This window comes from Passer domesticus, chromosome 24 (genome assembly GCF_036417665.1).
Source record: "Passer domesticus isolate bPasDom1 chromosome 24, bPasDom1.hap1, whole genome shotgun sequence".
Taxonomy (NCBI): domain Eukaryota; kingdom Metazoa; phylum Chordata; class Aves; order Passeriformes; family Passeridae; genus Passer; species Passer domesticus.
In genome coordinates, this window is record NC_087497.1 from 2,573,445 (window position 1) to 2,594,605 (window position 21,161).

At 49.8% G+C, this 21,161-nt stretch overlaps 1 protein-coding gene across 7 annotated transcripts in view; it reads left to right on the forward strand.

Annotated features, from left to right (window-relative positions):
* The first annotated feature begins 652 nt into the window (after positions 1 to 652).
* SCMH1 (Scm polycomb group protein homolog 1) overlaps positions 653 to 21,161 on the forward strand; it is a 61,932-nt gene continuing 41,423 nt past the window's right edge. For 5 of the 7 annotated variants that reach the window (XM_064398662.1, XM_064398660.1, XM_064398663.1 and 2 more), the window contains exons 1-3: positions 653 to 817; positions 15,244 to 15,350; positions 19,112 to 19,196. In XM_064398662.1, the coding sequence (XP_064254732.1) occupies positions 19,172 to 19,196 (25 nt within the window). In that variant the 5' untranslated portion in view covers positions 653 to 817; positions 15,244 to 15,350; positions 19,112 to 19,171. The remainder of the gene's footprint in view (positions 818 to 15,243; positions 15,351 to 19,111; positions 19,197 to 21,161) is intronic. The other 2 variants (XM_064398658.1, XM_064398659.1) reach the window with 2 other exon arrangements.

Consider the following 21,161-nt stretch of genomic DNA (forward strand, 5'->3'; position numbering starts at 1 on the left):
GGAGATCATGGCAGGGGTCTGCCCTGTGCCCATGTGTCCTGGGTGGGCATGGGATCTCTACCCCAATGCTGGGGCTCACGGGAGGAGCAAGTCTGTCCTTGTGCCCAAAGGGTCCTGGGATGGCACAGGGGGTCTGTCCCCAGGCTGGGGCTCACAGTGGGGGTCTGTCTTGTCCCAAGGGTCCCTGGATGGCACAGGGCGTCTGTCCCCAGGCTGAAGATCATGGGTGGGGGTCTGTCCCGTGCCTGGGGGTCCCTTGAGGGCACAGGAGTTCCTCCCAAGCACGGTGAGGACACCGCGGCTCTGCCCCGTGCCCAGAGCCGGGTGGGGACGGGGGTCTGTCCCTGCGTGAGGACGGGCCCGAGGGGGCATGGCCGGGGCGGCCCCGGGACGCAGCGACGGTGCGGGGTTTGTGAGGGCCGAGCCGAGCCGGGCCGGGCCGAGCCGGGACGTGCCGAGCCCAGCCGAGACCGAGCGGAGCCGAGCCTTGCCCGAGCCGAGCCGTGCCGAACCAGAGAGGAGCCGTGCCGAGCCGAGCCGAACGCAGCCGAGCCCAACCGAGCCGAGCCTCGGCCGACCAGCTGCCGAAGCCCCGGCGCTGGCCGGAGCCGTCCCGGCGGCGGGGGCGGCGCGGGGCCGGGCCGGGCCGGGCCGGGCCGGGCCGGGCTGCCGGTCCCTCCTCCCCGATCCCCCGCCGCTCCCCCTCCGCTCCTTCCCGTTCCCTCCCGTTCCCTCCCCGCCTCCCTGCGCAGCGCGAACATGGCGGCGGCGGCGGCGGCGAGGGACTGAGCAGCGCCAGCGCTCGGCGGCCGCGCAGGTGAGCGGGCGGCCCGGGGCGGGCGGCTCGGCCGGGCTCGGTCCGGCCCGGCCGCGGAGGCGCGGCGGGGCTCGGGCGGGGGTCGGGCCCGCAGCCCGGCCCGGATCTCATCCCTCCTGTCAGCGCGGCCCGGCCGCCGCTTCAGCGCGGTGCCCGGGCCGGGGGCGGCTGTCACCGCCCGCACCTGCTGGGGCCCGTCCGGGACCGGCCCTCCCGGCGGCCGGGCAGCGCCCCGGGGCTCCCCGGCCCCGCGGCTGCCCGGCCGGGCTGTGCCTCCCGGGGAAGCCTCTTCCAGGGCTTTGTTGTTCTGCCGGGTGTCCCCGGGCAGGGCCTCGGGCAGCCGCGGTACCGCCTCGCCCCGAGGCCTCGGAGCGGTTCTGGGGCCGGCCGGAGCTGCCCCCCTCCCCGGCGCGTTTCGGTACCAGCCGGGCGCTCCCGGCAGGAAAGGGGAAGCGGGACCGAGCTGCAGGAGGTGCTCCCGGCTGCGGGCTGTGCCCGGGGGGTTTGTGCCCTTCCTCCCCCACGAGCCCTTCGGGGCTCGGTGCCACCCTGCTGTCACCCCGGTGTGTGTGTGGAGCTGGTGCCCGGTGCTCCGAGCAGGTCCCGGCCAGGTCCTGCTGCTGGAGGTGGCAGGGGTGACCCCGGGGAGCAGCCGGAGAAATCCCATCACCACCATGCCTGGGGAAAAGCTGCGCCTCCTTCGCAGCCGCCCCGAGCCGAGTGCTGGGATGGAGCTGGGAGCCAGACAAGATTTGAGCGTTTCGTGCACAGTGAGATGTTTAAAAATAACCCCGGTGACGGCTGGCTCCTGCCGCGCGGGTTTAATCCGCGAGCTCTTTGAAGCTCCCGTGTAAAACTGTGGCAGCACTTTGGAGTCTGGATGACTGAAGGTAGAGCTGGCAAATCCGAGCAGGAGTTTTTGGGATGCACTGAGCAGCTTGGCTCCCTTGGGCCTCGGATGGTTTAGGTTCAGCGGCTGAACATGAAACTATTTCCATGGGGAACGTCGGGATGTGGAGACCCAGCTCCGGGGTCGCCGGCTTTGATTTTTTGGCTGAGTTTCTGTTTACTGTTGTTGTTTATAGTAAACAGCGTGCACTGAGTGGCTGGGAACAGCCATGTGGTCGCTGCCGTTCGCAGCCAGTAATATTGGGGGAAAATGTTCTCCCACCTCGGTTCAACGCCTGAGCCCGGCTGCGGGCTGGGCCTCCTCCTGTCGCCTTCCTCTCTTACTCTCAGCTTCTGCTGGCCAGACTGTGCTGTCCATATGTGTTTGCTAGGAATATTGGGAGCCTGGGATGGTGGTGTCATTCCTCGTGCTTCATCTCAGGCACTGGCGTGCGGCTTGGTGTTAATACGGGGAACAAAACTCGGCTGGTGGGGGTCTCAGCTTGGGACGAGCTGCCGTGGTATGCAGCCCTGCATGTGCTGGTGGGTAGTTCAGGATCTGCCCAGTAGATGGTATGAAAATGCAGATGGAAATCAGGGAGTTCCTTGCAATGGGCACGAGGGAAATGCAGGTATTTCTGTGCTATTTAAAGTATTTATTTAATTAAAAGTTTGTGTGTTCTGTTTGTGAGAGGTATGCTGAGTCTTGCTCCTCCTGATTTGGTATTTACATCTTAGCAAGTTACAATTCTGCATCTTGATAATCTGCTTTTCTTGGGGCACTTCTGTGGAAACCTGATGAATTTTGCAGGACAATATGGATGTCTATAAGTAAAAGATTCCGTTAAGGTATTAAATGATGATCTTATTCTTCAAGTAGCTGTGCTTCAGTCTAGACGGGAGTGCTGTGGGAGTTGTGTCCCTGCCCTGTGTGTAATTTAAAGGAATGTCTGAAACTTTGTTTCATAGTCTCAGACATCAGGTACCTCCGGATATGTCCTGGTTGTTTCCCAACCCTGGCTAAGGTCAGGTAGATTTCTAAACCCTTCCTGTGTAATTGTTCTTCTGTTAAGCTCTTCATGCTGGCAATTCCATATCCTCTGCAGGTGATGTATGCCAACACTTAGGCCTCCTCATCATTAGAGAGATTTTTCAGGGTGTTTAATCTAAATCTTTGTCTTGCACTTTAAACCTGTTATTTTTCTGATGTCCAGAGCTCATGGAGAGCACCCTACTCCCCACATCACTCCTCTTCCTATGTGTCTGCAGCTCAGTTAGAAGCATTTGAAGACTTCTTTTCCCTCTCCCTAAGCTGAGCAAGAACAGTTTCTCCAATCTTCTCATGTGGGCATGTCAGCCTAGTTGACCTCTGTCTGATTTGGGTTCTGCTCCCATTCACACTTCACGTAAAGTGCTGTGGTCAGTCAGACCAGGACTCTGCAGAGCAGCTGTAATAAGCTGGGCCCAAATGACCCCGTTTTGGGTACGTTTCAGCACTGTTACTGACAAGGAATGCAGATCACGTTTGCCTGTTTGTGCTTTTAACTGTGTGTTTGTGACAGAGGACTTGGCGTGCTCAGTGAGCTCCTGTTTGCAAATCTGGAGTAGCGTGCTAGCAACGTGAGCTCGGAGCTGTGCTCAGTTAAACCTTGTTGTGTTTGGGGCTTTTGTTTGAGCTGTAATGTTTGCATCTAGCACCCTGTCTTTGCTCCTTTTCTTTTCCTTGCCTGCTACTGCAATTCAGTTTTTGCAATGAGACAAAAAGATTTTGAGTCGTTTATGCATCCATTTATGTTTGAGAATTTTCCTGGCAAGGAGGGGTCCCTGAGAAGTGAGAGAAGATGCATTGAAGACAGAGCAGCAACTCTGGCTGCCAGCTTCTCTTGTGAGGTGGTTATGCATATATGTAATTCAGAGATATGCCAAGGTAAAAATTACCTCCATAGCTGAACTCTCAGTGTAGCAGAACTGTAACTCTGACCCCTCCTTCACCCCAGCACTACATCCGGGTGTAGCACCTGCAGTCCAAGCTGGGACATAAATGCTTCATCCCACTTTATTTGCAGGATAGCACAGCCTAATCCTAAAGGAAATGCTTTTTCTGGCTTTAATACAGTTGTAAAAAATTCCTTTCTTACCCAGCTTAAGTGTCTACCAGTGGAAGCTGTTGTAAAACATTTGCACTGTGTTTAACCTGATAGTGCAAGTCTGAGAGCAGCAGGAAGCACAAGAGATCTTCCCTGTCTATCACCACTGGGCTTGGAGTGAACAAATCCAGTGACCTGAACTAGTGGTGTCAGAGTGGTGTCTGGTGGGGACCCTGAGCACTGGAGATCAGCACCTCCTCCTCTTTGCAAAGCTGTGCTCTGTCCTGGGTGGCAATCTCCCTTAGCAGGACATTTCAGAGGTGGTTTCAATTGTGAGCTGAAGGAGAGATCAGTACAGGGACATCACTGCAGCCTGGCTGGTGCTGAGAACATTTAATTCCCAGACATCTCTATTTTCATTCAATTCCCTTAAAAAACAGAGTAATACTTAGCTCTTTTACTGAGGTTTCTTACACACACCACCTCTAGCAGATTAAGACACTGATACACAGTTTGCAGTCTGCATGGTTCACTCAGGCACCTACCAAATGTTTCTGCCTCTCTAGCAGGCATTTAAGCAGAGTTTGTGTGTGCCTCTGCTCTTACTGGACTGAATCTCACACTTTTATGCAGACTCATCCTGAGCAAAAAATCAAGAATTTGGCTGAGAACTGAAGGAAAAGATGAACGTCTCTTTTGCTGCCTCTGCTGTTTGCGTGGCAGCCTCGTCCAACAGGCCAGATGGGCAGGTGATGTCTGGGGAATCTAAAGTACTTGGCTTCCTGAGAGCTGGCTTGATCAGCAGAGGGAAGTGACCCCTGCAGCTCCACAGCCTGCTTGGTAATATGTCACTGGAGATGGGGAAACAGAGCAGAGTCACTGTGGTCATTGCCAACACAAGGGAGCTGACGTGGGAGTTCAGGCAGGACTGTTTTTCCCTGGCACAAGCTTGTTTTTCTGCCGCTCTCCATTTCTTGCTCAGAAGTTTTTCTGTTTGTGTTATAAATTGGATGGTGTTATCACCAGTTAGAAAAGAAACTCCTGCTGGAGGTGCCTCCTCCCAGCCAATGTGCTCAGAGTTACCCAGCTCCAATTAGCTTGTGCATTTTCCAGGCTGCCACAGTGGGAACAGCCCAGAAACCTCTCGGGTTTGTTTTCAACAACGGAAACTGCAGGAGTAGATGCCAGTGGAAATTTGCAAAGTTCAGTCTTTGCCCATTGAATTTCCTGCAATTCCTCCCCTCTCCTGGCCCTTCCAGGTTTCGCTGGACACTGGTCTGGGTCCTTTCTCCTAGGTATCGTGGCAAGGGAACAAGTTTGGTTCACCCATTTCTGGAGTGACGTGGCTGTGCTTTGCTTGGCGGTGGAGAGAAGTAGGTGCACCCTTGTGATTCCTCAGGGTGCTGCTGATGTTTGGCCACAGGAAAAGGTCCTACCAGGAAAAAAGGATTTTGTGCCTGAGGGGAGCTGGGGGACACTTATAATATTTGAGTTCAGTGTTGGCAGAGGCTGCACAGGGTGAAGCCCATCTGTGCTCCACTGAGTGAGCCACGGTCCCGTCAGCTGCTGCTTGCTGTCACCTCATGCTGTAACACTGCTGCCAGTGCCTGACCAGCTTCCACCCGCTCTGCCCTCCCCTGTGCCACTGCTGCAGGGTGTCCCTGCTGCTGGCCTCCCTCCCCTCCCCATTTGGAGCAGCCCCTGCCTCCTCCCCCATGCTGAGCCCTCAGCAGAGGGATGCGTGTCCAGCTGTGCCTGCGGTGAGCGGGAGGACAGCCTGTGTTCCCTGATCCCCCTCGCTCCCTCCTGGCTGTGGGAGCCTCCCTGGGCCACTGCCAGGCCCTGCCTGCCCTCCCCATGTCCCTGCAGCTGTGGCAAGGCCAGGCCAGGGGCCAGGGCCACACACACCATGGGGGAACACGGATGAGCAGCAACTTTAGGATGGCTCATTGTCATTGGCAGCCTTACATGTGTATATCCATCTTAAATATTCAGAGAATTTTCAAAACCACCCACATATAACTACTGAATTCTGACCTGTCTACAGCTAGTATTTTGGCTCCTTAGTAAAACCCAGGATTTCTACTGAGTTATGCTGGACTTGCATTTCACTTCCAGCCACTCCTATGACAGAAGGAATTAACTTCTGGAGTTGTCTTCTTCATAGACAATCAGTAGTGGGTGGTTACTCCATAGCTCTTCTCAGAGGGGAGGGATTTGGGGCAGGAACACAGGCTTGGCTGTGGCTCTGGGTGGCACAAAACGTCCCCACAGTGCAGCTGAGTATCCCTGAAACCTGCAGAGGTGATGGCTCAAGGTGAGGGTGGCTTCCTGAGCTCAGGCTGAATGCACTGGGCATCTCTGCAGCGTGCTGAGCACCTCCCAGCAGTGCTCTCTCCCTGCTCTCGCTGCTGCAGGGCCCCTCGCTCCCCACTTGTGCCTTTCCTGCCCAGCTGCAACACATAAGGTAGGAGAAATTTCTGCTCTATACTCGTTAGTCAGGTGAAGGAGTAGAGAGCAGGCAGAAAAGCTGATGGAGTCTGATGTGGACTGAGGAGGAAGTTGTACCAATTCTACTTTCTAAAAATAAGTCGAGTGGCTGTTCACACAGCCCAGAGTGCTGCTCTCTGTGTGCTGACTGTGGTTGCTTTTTTTTTTTTTTGTCTTTTTACAGCAAATCTTAGATGCTGCAGTCCATTAAAATTGTGCAGTGGCTGTGTGATCAGGGAGGTACCTATGGAGGAAGTCTTGTGGTTTCAGTGTTTCTAGAAGTGACCTTGAAGGATCACCCATACATAATGTTTCCTGGAGGTTTCTCTAGAGTGTTCTAAGATTTCCAGTGATGGTGATTCTTACTTTCCTCAGCAATTCACTCCAGTGCCTGTCTATTCTGAGATTAAGAAGCTTTACTTGATTTCAGGCTGGTATTGCTGTACTTTAGCCCCATCATTTTGACATTTCACCTTCTCTTCTGGCAAGCTACCAAGAGAAGAAAATTGCTGTACCACTTTTTATGTACAGTTGACATTATCCAGCGGATATTGGCCACTGATGGGCCACAGGTATCAGTTCCACCACCTTACTGCTCACCTGAAGCCCTTAACTCTTACCACAGGTGGGGTAAACTGTGGCAGATGGCTGACCTGCTGGCTTGTCACTTCACTCCTGAGGTCATTTGTCATTGCCACAGCCCCACACTGGAGGGTTTTACCTGGCTGTGCAGTGCCACGTCTCCTCCAGGGTGGCAGGAGGTAGCAGTTCACTTGATGGTGAATTGCTGTGCCTGGAGAGGGCAGGAGGAATTTGTTTCCCTGGGGCATTATCCAAGCCTTGCACTGTAGATCTGGGCAGTGCCACTGGTGTTCCAGCACTGTGGTGGGGTTGAGGGATGGCTTTTGAATCTTGGCTCCTTTTCTATCACCATGAGCTTTGGTCACATCTTGCACACTGCTGGTAGAGTCTCCAGTTGTGTGTGTGAGTGTGTGTGTGTGTGGCAGTGTCTGTTCAGCGTTATCTTGTGCCTGACCAGAGGACTCAATATGTTCTGGGGCTGCTCAGTTATTTCATATTGTTGTCAGCTGGAAAATCTGTAAATGCCCTGTGATATTTTATAGCTTTATAGGCTGTACAAAATGTCCAGCAGGTACTTGAATGTCGAGCAGATACAGTCTGTAAGAGTGCCTTGTTTTCATTAGCTCCTTGGCAGACACTGAACATACTTGCAGAGCTGCAGGATGGACTTTTGGTTGCTTGTGGTCATGGTTTGGGTTTTTTTTATTGGCATCTACCGTGTGCTGCACAGAAAACCGTGAAGGGCCTCACAGGATATTTTTTAGTTATCCAAACTCTTGGCCCTTCAGGAATGTAAAGCAGCCTAACAACTTTTTCTTTACATAATTAACAGCAATCTGTTCAGGGTTTCCTGCAGGAACTGGCTAGTGATGTCTCCTCTCTGGGAGTAATTCTCCTGAGCTAATATTTCTGTCTACGTCTAGATTGTTCTTTCTTTTGTTATTAAAATTGAGTGTAATTTTGATGGACATGTTATACTTTTTCTGTATCCAGACTTTGTACCCAGTAGAGGATATTTCTATTTGAGTAGATACATGGTTTTGAATACTGGGATTTTATCTTCTTAAGTCACAGATGAGACCAGAGTTATACACAGATTAAAAATAGCAAGCAGTAATTAATACCCATCCTCAGTGAGCCTGGCTCTTCTGGTTTCTCTTGACATGTTGCACTGTAGCAATTTCCTTTCTTTTTCCTGAGAAATAGATTAATTAATATCTCTCTACATAAGTGAGAAAATAAAAACAAAGATGCTTGCTTCCTGCCCTGGCACCCCATTCCCTTGGGGTACAATGAGTTTGAGGAGTCTTCTCCTGGGCAGCCCTTTGCCTTGATTGGGCTGGAGCAGAGCAGGCACCTGGAGGAATGTCTCCCTTCACATCCTTCCCTCCCCAGACATCCTTCTTTCCTTTTATCAGGGCTGGATTATCTCTGTCTCAGTGCTCCAAGCAGCAGAGACTGACTCCTCTTCCGCTCCAGCAAGGGTAAATCCAGGTTTGGTGGCTCTGCTCCATACCCTGAGGGCTTGGAGATTTTATCTTTCTCATTTCTTTAGCAGATGGGGCAGATCAGTAGGAACTATTTCTCATCTGTCCTTTGTTTGCATAAGAAGAATCAGCTGCTGGAAGGGTTGGAGGGGAGTCTGGCTATGCTTCCTGCCAGGGAGACCCTGAGTTTTGTCACTCTAAGGGTATATATATATATACACACACACGTATTAAAGGGGTGTTCTCTGAGAGCAGGTTCAGGAGGGCAGAGGGAGTTGCATTTGGAAGGTTTGGGAAGGTTGGCTGTATGGATGTTGAGTTAGGGACAGGGATTTGTATGTGGATCTGTGAAGGATTCAGCCTTGAGTGTGGCTGGAGTTGTGCCCCCCTCCCTCCTCCCCTTTGTCAGCAGGGAGATGTTTGTGTTGGTGCTGGACCTCAGGAAGGTGAGAAATGCTTAACTCCATGGAAGGTCATTCCTTTGTGCTGGATGAGGAAAGGAGCACTTCAGGCACTCCAGTAACGTGCTCAGCGATTGCTTTGATGCCATGTGAGGCCTCAGGATGAGTTTTCATCCTGTGTATTTTCCCAAGGGATGTTGCTAAGCATTCCATATAATTGTTAGGGTTGGTTATAGAAGGAAAGGAGAAGGAAAATGCAATTGTAAGTGTATGTAATCATCATCCCCCATGTCTCAATATTTAGCTCGTTAGAGAGTGGTGATTTTGTCCCTCACCTTTTCTTCAGGGCTGATTTGTTCTCCTCTGCTCTCTGGGCTCTCATCTCCCTCCCTGCCATTTCAGTGGAAACCCTTGCCCCATGTGTCTCTCCCTGAGGATCATCCTCCTCCCTTGTGCTTGTGAGATACGGGTTACTTTAAGGGATTGGGTCATCTCCTTCCCCTCTCTTTGCAAGGTTTTCCTCATTTACATTTCTGTTGTGTCCCTAATTACCATCCCTTTGGTTTTTTTATTCCCCCTCAAGCTGCCTTTCCCTGCTTATGGTCTCCTGAGGAAGTTCTGCTGAAACTTTATCAAACTTACATTACTAGAAATAGTTAATGCAGAATTTTCTTTGAGGAATTCTCGCATCCTGCTTGCAGCATCACTGCACAGTCTGTCGTGACATTTCCAATAGAGACACAACTGGAAGTCAGTCCTTTCCTTCTGGATTGCCTTCTGTTTCTCCTTCCATAGGAATACATTGTCCTTCCATATCTTCCATCCCATAAAGAGTTTTATTTTTTTATAGAGTCCAGTAGAGAATTAAGGATAAGGTTGATTAAACATGTTATATATACATATATCTACTGGGTGTCAGCCAGAGACCCGTGAAGAGTTTACCCACTGGAGCCCTTTCTAGGGCCACATCCATCACCCCTGTAACTGCTGTCTGGGAAAGCAGCCACAGCTGCCTGTGCAAGGGGGGCTGTACTAGCCTGTCTGGGGCTGATATGGAAACCATGCACTGTTTTTTAATGTACTCCTCTTTAAATTCTTATTTAAAGACTTTGAAGCATCCTATTGTGTGCTTTTGTGAGGGGTGACTTTGTAAGTGCCCTGGGCAGAATCCCATTTCAAGGTCTCCTGTAAGCCATCTGCTTTCAGTAATAGCTCTTAGCTTTGGCATGTGGCTCAGTGAGGGTGAAACAGCCACATTGCTGCAAAACTTTCTTTACTGCCTGCATCAGTTTGGGCTTCCCACTATGCCTGCACAGGCTGGTGCACCCTCGGGGTGCCCTGCATCAACCCTGTCCTTGGGGTTCACCCTCCAGCTTCTCCCCAGGCAAGGGGGGCATGACCCAGCACAGGAGTGTGGGATGCACCATGTCCTGCACCTCTGTGTTCTGGGATTGCCGTGAAAGGAAACTCAGGTACCTGCAAGCCTGGCCTGTGGTCTGGTTCCCAGTCACAAGAGTGTCAGGGAATGGTCAGAATATGCCAGGATCAGGCTACAGAGCCCCATGTGTGATAAATCTTCTCTACTTCCAGTTGTCATCAGTGGATTGGGTACACTGCTGTGCCAGTCTACAACCCAGGCCATTCCTCTTCTAAAGTCAGGAGACTTTAACTTTTAGCTATGGGAGTCCTGCTGACACAAAATAGCTGTAACACAGATGGTTCAGTGTTAGAAACAGCAGCCTTGGGCACACAGATTCAGTTCCTTGCTTGGGCATGCTCTTCCCATATGGCACTGAAGTCCATCAGTGCTTTGCTTTTCTGTATGTAACAGGCACCTTACCTGCCCAAAAAGCAGATCTCTGTGTTGAGTTTTTTACAGTGCATTTGGGAGAGCTCCGTGGAGGTACAGGTCAGAAATGTCTCTGCTTAGCACCCATAAACAGAGATCTGCAGCTTTTCCCAAAACTCCTCCAGAAGAGTCATGGAGAGTGTTGGTGGCATCTTTCACACTGGCGTGTGGGACATGGGCATTGCTCAGCTGAAAGGGAGAACCTCAAAGTGACTTCAACAGTAAGACCGGTCATGAAGGTTTTGCTGAAATTATTCTGGAGCACAGTGAAGCTTTCTTACCCCCAGCTGTTCCCACAGGGGATTTGTGTGATTAGATAAGGTCTGTGCCACATCAGTACGAGTTCAAGGTGGGCCACCCGCTGTCCATGGCAGTGGGAGGCAGCCCAGGCCCTGGCTCCAAGCCTTGGACATGGTCCTGCCTGGGGAGGAGCAGCACAGGATCCTCTGAGTGCTGTGAATCCCTGCCCATGTCAGGGGGGTTGGAACAAGAGGATCTTTGAGCTCCCTTCTGACTCTTCAGTCCATGTTCCCTGCATGGGAAGGCTTTAGGTTTTGCACTGTTTTCTTCCTATTTGAGTGGGTGGAAAACCAATACCAGTCTTAAAAGCAGCTCTGATTTTTCAGCAGTGTGTGGACTTCTTGCAGCAGTCAAGCCCCATCTTTCCAAGGAGGATTTGCAGGGCTGGGGTGCTCACCCCCCTCACTACAGAAATGACAGCCACAGAGCTGTAACTCCCAGCTCATCAGTAAACATGTCTGTACTGAGAAAATTCATCCTGTTAAGGGGCTTCCTTTAGCAGAGTAAAGTCAGATTATCTTATTTGTCTTTTATTTGAAGCCCTTTCATCTCTCCATTTCTCTCAGCCTGGGTATCCTGTTCCTGGAGTGTGCCAAATATGTTGTCTTTATTGAAGTCTCTTCAGTCTTTGTGGAGAGCAAGATCTGCTCACAGTGATACATGTCAGGATGTTTTTGGTTTGATCCAAGGCCCATGCTGGTTTTTTTGGGTTTTTTTTGGTTTTGGTTTTTGTCTTTTTTTTTGTGTGTGGATTGGGTTTTTGGGTTATTTTTGCATAGGGAAGGAAATCTTTGTTGAAATCTTGCAAGGTTTTATTTAATTTCTTCCACAATCATGAGCAGTGGTAACTGTTGTAGCTTTGCTCACAGTGGTGGTTCCTCTCACTGGTCCCTGGTTTTGTCCTCACCCTGAGGGTGATCTCTTGAGTTTGACTCAGCAGTGTCTGGTGGTCCAGCTGCCATTTCCTGGGAGGCTGACTTATCTCCTCTCCCCACCAACCTGAAGACGTTCAAAAGGAAGTCATAAAATCAATATTTTCATTGTAGAAACATGGTCTATCCAAGTTTTTCACGTGTTTTTGTCTTTTAAAATATGTACTCCTGTGAGACTTGGCTCAGGGGCTGAGGAAGTGTGTTACTTGTGATCACATCTTCGAGACACCTCAGTGTGTTAACACAAGAATGTGTTTGTGAGGAGCCTGTCATGAAGTCTGGAGTTCATCAGTCCACTTCTTACATGATAGAAGGATTAAATTAATTCCAGAGAATGAGAGATGTTGGAAATGACAGAAAATCCTTCTGGTAGAAAGAAGAGTAATGGTTTACAGCCATCAGGTATTTCAGATCACACAAGGGGATCAGTCCTGCAGATGGAAATACCAGCATTCATCATACAGTGTTATTTAGAAATATTCCCTGGTATGAATGTAAGGGCTCTCCTGACCTGATGTGGGGAGATGCTTCCAGAGGTGCTGTATCTTCATCAGCCCATGTTTGGAGCTGCCAAAAACATGACTTTGCACAGGCAAGATGAAATAGAACTCCAGTCTTGCTCAGGAGGATGCTAATGGGGAGGCGGATGGAACTAAAATCATTGTTTAAGATAAATTCTGACTCACCTTTTCAAACCTGGGAGCTGATCACTCCTGAGAGTTTACTCCAGGTTCCCCATAAGCATTCATTTGGCATTTTGGTTTAGGACTCCCTGCCTGCATGTCTGGCTCCAAGAAGGCTGGTGCTCAGTCCTGGGAGCTGATCTTTGGCTTCTGCCCAGGAAAGGGGTCAGTCAGCTGGCTCACCAGAGAGTGCCTTGAGAGCAAAAACTGGGGTTTAGACCAGCAAAAGTTCTGGTGTCCACAGGTCAGGCAGAAATCTGAGGGGCCAAGTCTGGTGTGCAAACTAAAAGGGGAGTTGGACTGTGCACTGACAGTCCTCTGATTTCATCAGGTAGGCTGAAAGTGCTTTTTTTTCTGCACCATAGAAATTAAAAATGGCAAAAAAGGTGTTAAATGAGCAAGCAGGCTGAGTTTGGAGAAGGTTCTTCCCCTAGAGGGTCGTGGGGCCCTGAACACGCTTCCAGGGAATGGTCATGGTTCCAAGGCTGCCAGAGCTCGAGGAACATCTGGAAAATGCTGTCAGGGGCAGGGTGGGATTGTTGGGGTGTCCTGTGTGTGGTTAGGAGTTGGAATTGATGATCCTGAGTTGGATGGATCCCTCCCAACTCAGGATATTCTGTAATTAACATGATCTGCTCATCACATGCCTGATTTTCTGCTTGGGTTGGGATGGCACTGGATGTGCCTGTGTAACCCATGGTCACAGGAGCTTCCAGAATGGAGCTGAAACATTCCAGCAGGGAGGCTGGAATGGCAGCATTGCCATCACCCCTGACAGGCAGGAGCTTACAGTGCTGCCCTCACATTTCCTGAGGGAATTTGTAAGGACAGCTCTTCAGTGCTGGAAACATTGGTGGTGTTTGATGGAAACATCACTGTGAAGAAAACCTCAGCTGAAGCAAAGGTTACATGGAAGGGATTTTTAGTGGCTGCAGTGGTCATGGAACTCCAGCCCTGTGCTTTTGTGGGGAACAAATCAATGACTGCAGGCACTTTGCATCATGAGAAACTGTCAGGATTCTCTTGTGGCAGCCCCATGGGATTTCCAAGAAGCGTCATTCTCACAGTCCTCTGTCAATATGCAAAGTTTCCTTTTTTTTTTTTTTCCCCAATCCTGATCTGTGGGTATGTATCCAACCTAATAAAACCATTTTCCAGCTTCGCTGTTGGTGGTTTTCTTCCTCTTGTCTCTGAAAGCCTCTGGCCTGCTGGCAGTGGCATTGTCCAGCGAGGTTTGAAGCTTGGCACGCTGTCAGCAAACCTTCAGGTTCCCTTTCAATCAAACATGGTAGTGCTGAGATCCGACTTGGATTCCATCCCAAGGTTCACCATAATCATCCTTGTATAATAGGAAGTCCAAACAACCCCAGGAAATAATTCAGATGTGACTGGTGCCTTGAGTGGAACAAAGAAGTGCCTAGAAGAGACATTAAGAGCCTCAGCTCTAACTCTTTTCATAATTATGCGCTCCGAAGGAGCGGAGGCTTTGGAGATAAAGGGATTACATGCATCTCATGAGGTCTGGAAAGATGGGACGGCATCTTCCGTCCACATTTTCTCTTTTTTGTTTTACTGATGTTGCAGTTGCCACATTCTGTGGAAGAATATTGCAGAGTAGGCTCCCCTGTAACCCTGCAGTTGCCTTCCAAGCTGGCACAGGTAAATTGAATCTGACTACCCTTAGGGATGAGCTTTTGGAAGAGCCTGTTGGCAAGAGCAGTGGGGGGAGAACTTAATTAGATTAAGATGCATTTCCACAGTGTTGCTGCGGGCTGTGCAGTGCTGGAGAGAGCAGTGCTCGGAGCTGGGGATGCCCTGGGATGCTCCTCCAGCCCTGACTGCCTCTGCTGCCTGAGAAAAAGGAAAATGCATCAGAGGTGTGAATCTCGGTGGAACCCAGCACAGGGCTCACCAGGCTGGGAACAAACCATGTCCTCAGCTGGTGTCCTGCCCCTGGCTGTGAGCAGGGGTCAGCAGCCTGCCAGGAGGGCAAGGGCTCAGCTTTTCCTTGCCACAGCACAGCAGCTGGGGCACTGATGTGGTGGCAGGGTTTGGCTGGGCACCCAACCTTCCTTCAGCTCTTGCCTGAGGCCTGGGTACTGATGGCCCTTGGGTCTCATGCTTTGATGCCCTTACAAGTGCTGGTTTGCTTTTCCATGTCTGTGTCATTTCTAAGGTTACTCGTTTACTTCTCTTGAAAACTTCCTCCATAAGGAAGTTGCATGTCTATTAATTTCCAATGAACTGTTCCTTCTCCCTGGTATATACTTGGGAGTTTTTTACTTTTGTAGGTTTGCTCTGCTGCACTGGGAAAGGATAATTTGGAATCCCCAGTTCTCTCTCTTCATGCTACTCATTATTTTATATGCCTCTCCTGTGGTCTCTCCTTTTCATTACTAATCAGGTCTAGTCTTTTCAATCCTCCTTTGTGTGATAGTTTCATTTTACAAAAGCTGAACTAGTTTCTATCAGCTCAGTTGATGTGATCTTACTCATATCAAAGGTGTTTAACAGCCGCAGTCCCGTGTACTCACTGCAAGCTGAACTTAAATTGTGTCAAGTTCTGTGCTGCTTTGTGAGTGCAAGTGGGAATGTTTGTTACAGCTGTCTTTAAATTTAAATTTGGATGTTTTAAATGAATTAAATATGAACATGAATAATGCAGCTGGTAACTTAGCCTTTCTGCAATTAAATGCAAACTTTTTCATTTTGTCTCTGTGCTTTCAGGTTTTGCTATGCCGCAGTGTTTGTACTGACTCTGCTGTCTTGTAGGAGTGATGGGGAACTAGAGCCCATGACAGTTCAGTGGAGCCCTTGGCACTTTTGATATCTCGGTGAGTGAAAGTTGTTTGAAACTCTGGGAGAGGCACTTCATCTGATACTAAAGGCAGCAAATTAGTTGGTCTTTTTACATTTTTAAGGTAGCATCCTGCTGAAATGAATTTGCACATTGATGTGTCCTTTCAGGTTATAAATTCTGGAAACCAGCACTCTGTAATGCTGTAGTTCATGCTTGGGAGATTATCTTGATCTCCACAAGCAGGAGAAACACAGCTTTTGAAAACAAGGAGAGTTTTAATTCTGGTGTGCAGCTCTGTGCAAGTGTCAGGCTCTGGAGATGGAGCATTGCAGGGTGTGCTGGGCTGTGGAAATCTCAAAGGCTTTATTTAATGCAACAGTAAGATTGTGTCCTTTGTGCCATGGATCCAGCCAGCAGGTCCTCATCAGGGCCATGTTTGTGCCTGAGGTGATTCTGGAAGATCTGTCTCTGTGGGTAGCCTGGTTTTGCCCCTTGGATACCAGTCTGTACCTTCTGCTATTTATTACTTTCACATTTTTTTCAGTCTTCAGTCCCTGAATGGAGTAAAGGTCACATCCATTGGTACCATGGTGCTCCTGTCCACAGGTGCCTGTGGGCTTGTCTGTTCGGCCTTTGACTTTCTTCTCTCTACACTGAATTCTCCTCACTGGGGCATTTCAGCCTTGTCAAAACCTGTGGAGTGATTCCTGTTGCCATCCAGTCTGTTGTCAGTGAGATGAAGTCCCTTGGGTTTTTCAGGCTGGAAGGAGCTTTCGGAGGTTGTCTGCTCCAATGCAGAGGTGGGCTGACTTTGAAGTCAGAGTCAGCTACAAGGTTAGATCAGGCTGGCAGGGGAGGGAGCTGGTGATGTTTGGAGTATCTCCAAGGGTGGAGATTTTACAGCTGCTCTGGGCAGCTATAAATTACAGCCAGTGGAAATCATCAATTCCCAAGCCCTGTGTTAGTAAAGCCCAGGGGCAGCAGAGGGGCAGCTCCTGTCTGTGCTCCCTGTGACCAGGGACAGGACCCAAGGGAGTGGCTGGAGCTGTGTCAGGTGAGGATCAGGCTGGATGTAAGGAAAAGGTTCTTTCCCCAGGAAATGGTCATGACCCTAAGCCTGCCAGAGCTCCAGGAGCGTTTGGACAACACTCTCAGACACCCCCGGGGTGGGGCTGTTGGGGTGTCTGTGACAGGCCAGGAGTTGGATTTGGTGATCCTTGTGGATCCCTCCCAATTGCCATTGTGCAGTGTCTGTCTCCATGGCTGAAGAAGGGCATCCCTGCATCCTAGGGCAGGAGCTGTCCCTGTCCCTGGGACGCAGTGAGGCTGGTGGCTCCCACCTGGCTGTGTAGGTCCAGCTGTCCCTGGGGCAGGCAGGCTGAAGCTGTGCATCATGGACTTTGGCTCTGCCTCTTCTCTAGGCACTACATGACTCTGAGCACACTAATTATTTTGCTTTTTTTTTCCTTGAGTTATGATTTTGCAGGATTAACCCACATGTTGCTGTCCTGTGATATGAAGTACAGGGGATCTGGGTGGTGCAGAGCTGTGTCAGAGGCTCGTGAAGGCTGGCAGGAGTCAGGCTGGGCTGTCACATTTGGGCAGCTTCTTGGAAGCATATTCTAGAGTGCAGTGTCCTTGAGCTGGCACTCGTGGCTCTCAGCAAAGTGGGACTCCCCATGCAACTTCAGTCTCCTCCTTTGGGGAAGACTCACCATTTATCCATTTATTTATTTAAATTAGACATTTACAACACCTGATTTTCTTCCATGACACAAGATCTTGCTGAGAGCCTGCTGCAGTGTTGGCTGAGGGATACCAGCAGTCAGCTCTGTGCTTTATCAGTATCACAGAATTATAGAATCATTAAGGTTGGAAAATACCTCCAAGATCATTAAGACCAAGCACCACCATGTCCACTACACCAGAGCATTAATCCCACATCCAGACATTTCTTCAGTACACCACCACCTCCCTGGGCAGCCCATTCCCGTGCTTGACAATCCTTTCTGTGAAGAAATTCCTCCTGATGTCCAACCTGAACCTCCCCTGGCACATCTTGAGGCTGTTTCCTCTTGAACTTGTTCTTGTTCCCTCAAAGAAGAGACTGACCCTCACCTGTCTGCCCCTCCTGGCAGAGAGTTGTGGAGGGTGAGAAGGTCCCCCTGAGCTTCATTAGGGCTATTGGGCCATAACCTTTCACAAACCCTGTCTGAGCAGCTCAAACACAGTCACAATGTTTTTTCTTCCAATACTTTGGAAGGGAAGGGGTCACACATCCCTGCCAGCAGGACTTGGAGGTGCTCAGGCTGAAGCAGCTTTTCAGAATCCCTCAGAGGGGCACAGGAACTCCTGTGCCAAACACATGAGATTTATGTGTGTGGGTACTTGAGAAAGTCCCACAGACAGCAGAGGGGCAGAGCCAGAGATGGTAAGTGCTTGTCTGATGCCTTTATATATAAACACCTTTCAGCCTGGGTTTTTATGTCTAGGCAACTTTTCCTGCCAGGACTGCTAGTCTTTAATAAAAATGACTGAAGAAAATTATGAAAAGAAGCTTTAAAAGTTGTAAATAACCTTTCACATGTAGGTTACCTTCTGCTATTGAAAGGGAGACCAACCTTACTCCTTTCACAAGTGTGTACAGACACACACACACTATTTAGGAGAGAGGCAGTAAATTACTACTGTGCACCTTTTGATTTGGATTAAAAAACAACCAGGATTTTTTTCCTTTAGTATTTAATATTCCCTCAGTATTTTTTCTTCTCAGAGTATTGCTCAGTGTTGCATGTAAAGAGGCTGTAGTTTGTAGAGCTGTTACATAAAATTAAACTCTGTTTCTCTTACAGTTAGAAAAAGCCTGGTTTTCAAAACCCCAAATTCTTGCCAAGTTGGATCTGTAAATAACCTTTTAAGCAGCCACTCAGTGCTGCGTCCTGAGACAGCTTCCTGCTTCTCCTGACTGCCCCACTGTGAACAAAATGGAATTATATTGATACAATTAATCTTTCATTAGTTAGTGGAGTGTCAAAGCATGCTATTCGTGGCTTTCCCAAGGGCTTGTTTGTGGCTCAGCCATTCATTTGGATGTTTTTTGGCAAGGCTTTATGGGTGTGGCAGGCCCTGCCCTGTGAGAGTGGTTGTGCTGGAGCACTGGGTCTGTACATGACCACCACACATCTCCCAGGAGCTCTGATTTTTCAGGAATATTTCTTTATAACAAGAATTCAAATGTCTTTGCTTGTTGGGCACAGTCCAGCCAGTTTTCCTCCAACCAGGAAAAAAAAATGCAGCACAACTTGGACACTCAAGGCAGTACTAACAGCAAAAGTATTTCCTGGGTCATTGTCCAATTTCTCATCCTTATTCCCCAGAACTGCTGCGAGCAATTTGAATTGTAAGTGGCAAGCTGGGGATTGCTGTGCTGCTTTGCCAGAGTTAATGTTATGTTTCCATGTGTTTTCTTTCATAAATTCCAGCTCTGCCTCCCTTTGTTAGTGAGTGGGAGCAGCCCCTCCTTCCTCACACACGCTCTGGACCCGCTGTAGGGTTAGCACAGATACAGGCATGTGCTCCTTGTGCTTATTCATGCTCCTCCTGCTGCTATGAATTTGGTGTTGTCCACAAATTGGAGAAAGTCTTGTAGTTTCAGGGGGTGAAATGAGTTGTGTGTGCTCTGTGCTACCCCAGGTGACAGAACATGATTTTCCCCCTGCTGTGTGATGAGTTAATGCTGCAGATGACGGTGCTCCAGAATGGGGAATTTTCTCATCTTTATTTCTTTTGTCCTAGACATCTTCAGCTCTGTAAGAGCAGCCCAGTCCCTGGATCAGGACAGCAGCAGGTGGTAGAATGCGGAAACCAGGCCCTCAGAAAGGTGAGCAGTGATGCTTGGCACAGCAAGGGCCCTGCAGGGAGCTGGCATGGCCTGGAGTGCCTCAGCGGGCTCACAGTGGGGTGGGAGCTGAGGGGATGTGCTTGGAAGCCCAAAACAGAGTTGTGTGTTTCTCAATCAGTGTGCAGAGAGCAGTTCATCAATCCACCCCTGTGACAGGAAGAGCACAGTCCTTTTTTGGGGCATCCCTGCAGCTCGTGGGGCGCAGTGTCAGCAGCGAGGGTGCCCTGCAGAGCCCAGGGCACCATCTGGCAGAGCTCCCAGCATGAGGCAAACTGCCTGTGCTGGCACAGGCCTCCCCCTCTAATGAGGCATGAAACCAGAAACCAGCCTACCTTGTGGAGAGGAAATCTGTCAGGAGGTTACCCTGCCACCCAGTCCCTTGGCCCCTCACACAGCACGGGCTTCCTGGGTCCTGCATCCCCAACAAAAAGGGTGAAGCCAAGCAAGCTGCCTGTAGCTGAGCTGCTCTGGTTTCTTGTGCTTAACAAAAATATTGATTTCCTTTAGTGCTGTGCCATGCCTGTGCATCTGACTGGAGTGATCTCATCAGGGAGGAGGGGGGAAGGGAGAAGGGAGAGGATGGAGCATCCTCCACAGCTCTTTGTTCACATCTGCTCCACACTCCCAAGGTTTATTGCAGGAGATTTCTATGCTCGATTTCTCTCCTCCCTTTATTTTTTTTTAAATGTCTCCTTTGCTTCTGTCGTGGTTCATCTTACAGCGGCATTATCCCCTTCCTAACGCTGCTTGTCCTTTAATGAAGTGAAAATAAATGAAGGAAAGCAGGGAATGGGGAGACCCTGCTGTGAGGCAGCTGGAGGGCTTGGCAATAAAGGAGGCTGGTTGATTAGTCAGCAGCGTGGCCGTGGCCCGGGCTGCCTGGATTCAGCCTCACTCACAGCTTGTCCTCTGTGCTCCTGGAGCCTCCAGGCAGCCTGCCTCTGTGACCTGGGCTCAGAATGCCAGGCTGGAGGCTGCAGAGGCAGCACCTGCACCGTGCACATGTGGGTTTCTGTCCTACTTACCTGCTTTTTTAATAATGCATTGAGCTTGCACTGTTTCTTTATTTGTGTGCAGAAATTCTTGTTTCGCTCTCTTTCTGCTGCTTTTGTATCCTGCTTAATGAGGATTTTTGCATGTTAAAGGTTAAGAGCAAAATGTACCTTCACCTGCAGAGTATGGTGAGAAGCTCCTTTGAGTGCATGGATGCTGTTAGAGCTGTCCTGCAGCACTGAGGGGAGCCTTACCCACCCAGGGGGCTCTTTTGCTTCTGACTTTAATACTTTATGTCCTTTATTCTTGCTTTCTTAGGCACATGGCACAATACTGTGCCTCGTGGTAATGCATTTATTAGGAAGGGTGTCCTTCAATCCTTTCATTCATTTATGTCTCTCCAAGGAGGCTCTTTGTCTGGCCCATGTCTAGTGACGCTGTGGCCACACTCCATATGTCCCTTGTGTTCATTTAAGGGATGCTGATCTGGCATCCCTCTGTTGGGCTGGAGGCTGTTGGAGGCAGGGTGGGCATCCCCCACTTCTTGCTCTATCACTTTCCAGAGCAATAAAACCTACTGTCCTGTCCACTGTGCTGAAAAGAACATGTCAAGAAGAGAAGATTGTAAAAATAATTGTCCCAAAGCAATTCCAGACATGTCAAGACACCCCAGGCCACTTCAGAAGCAGCTCTTAGCCTGCCTCTTCCAGCTACTGGTCAGATTTCAAACCTTTTCCTTTCACAAGGAGCTGTTTTTCGTGGGGGCAAGGCGCATTTCATAGAGCACTACCAAGCTGCTGTCTACAATAGCCCTACAAATTATCTGTAAAATAAAGGAGCTGGAGGGCAGCAGCAGGTTGAGGAGCTGGCTCAGGGTGCACTCTGCCATGGCACAGGGCTGGAGGCCAGGATGAGCATTCCCCACTTTTTGCTCTATCACTTTCCAGAGCA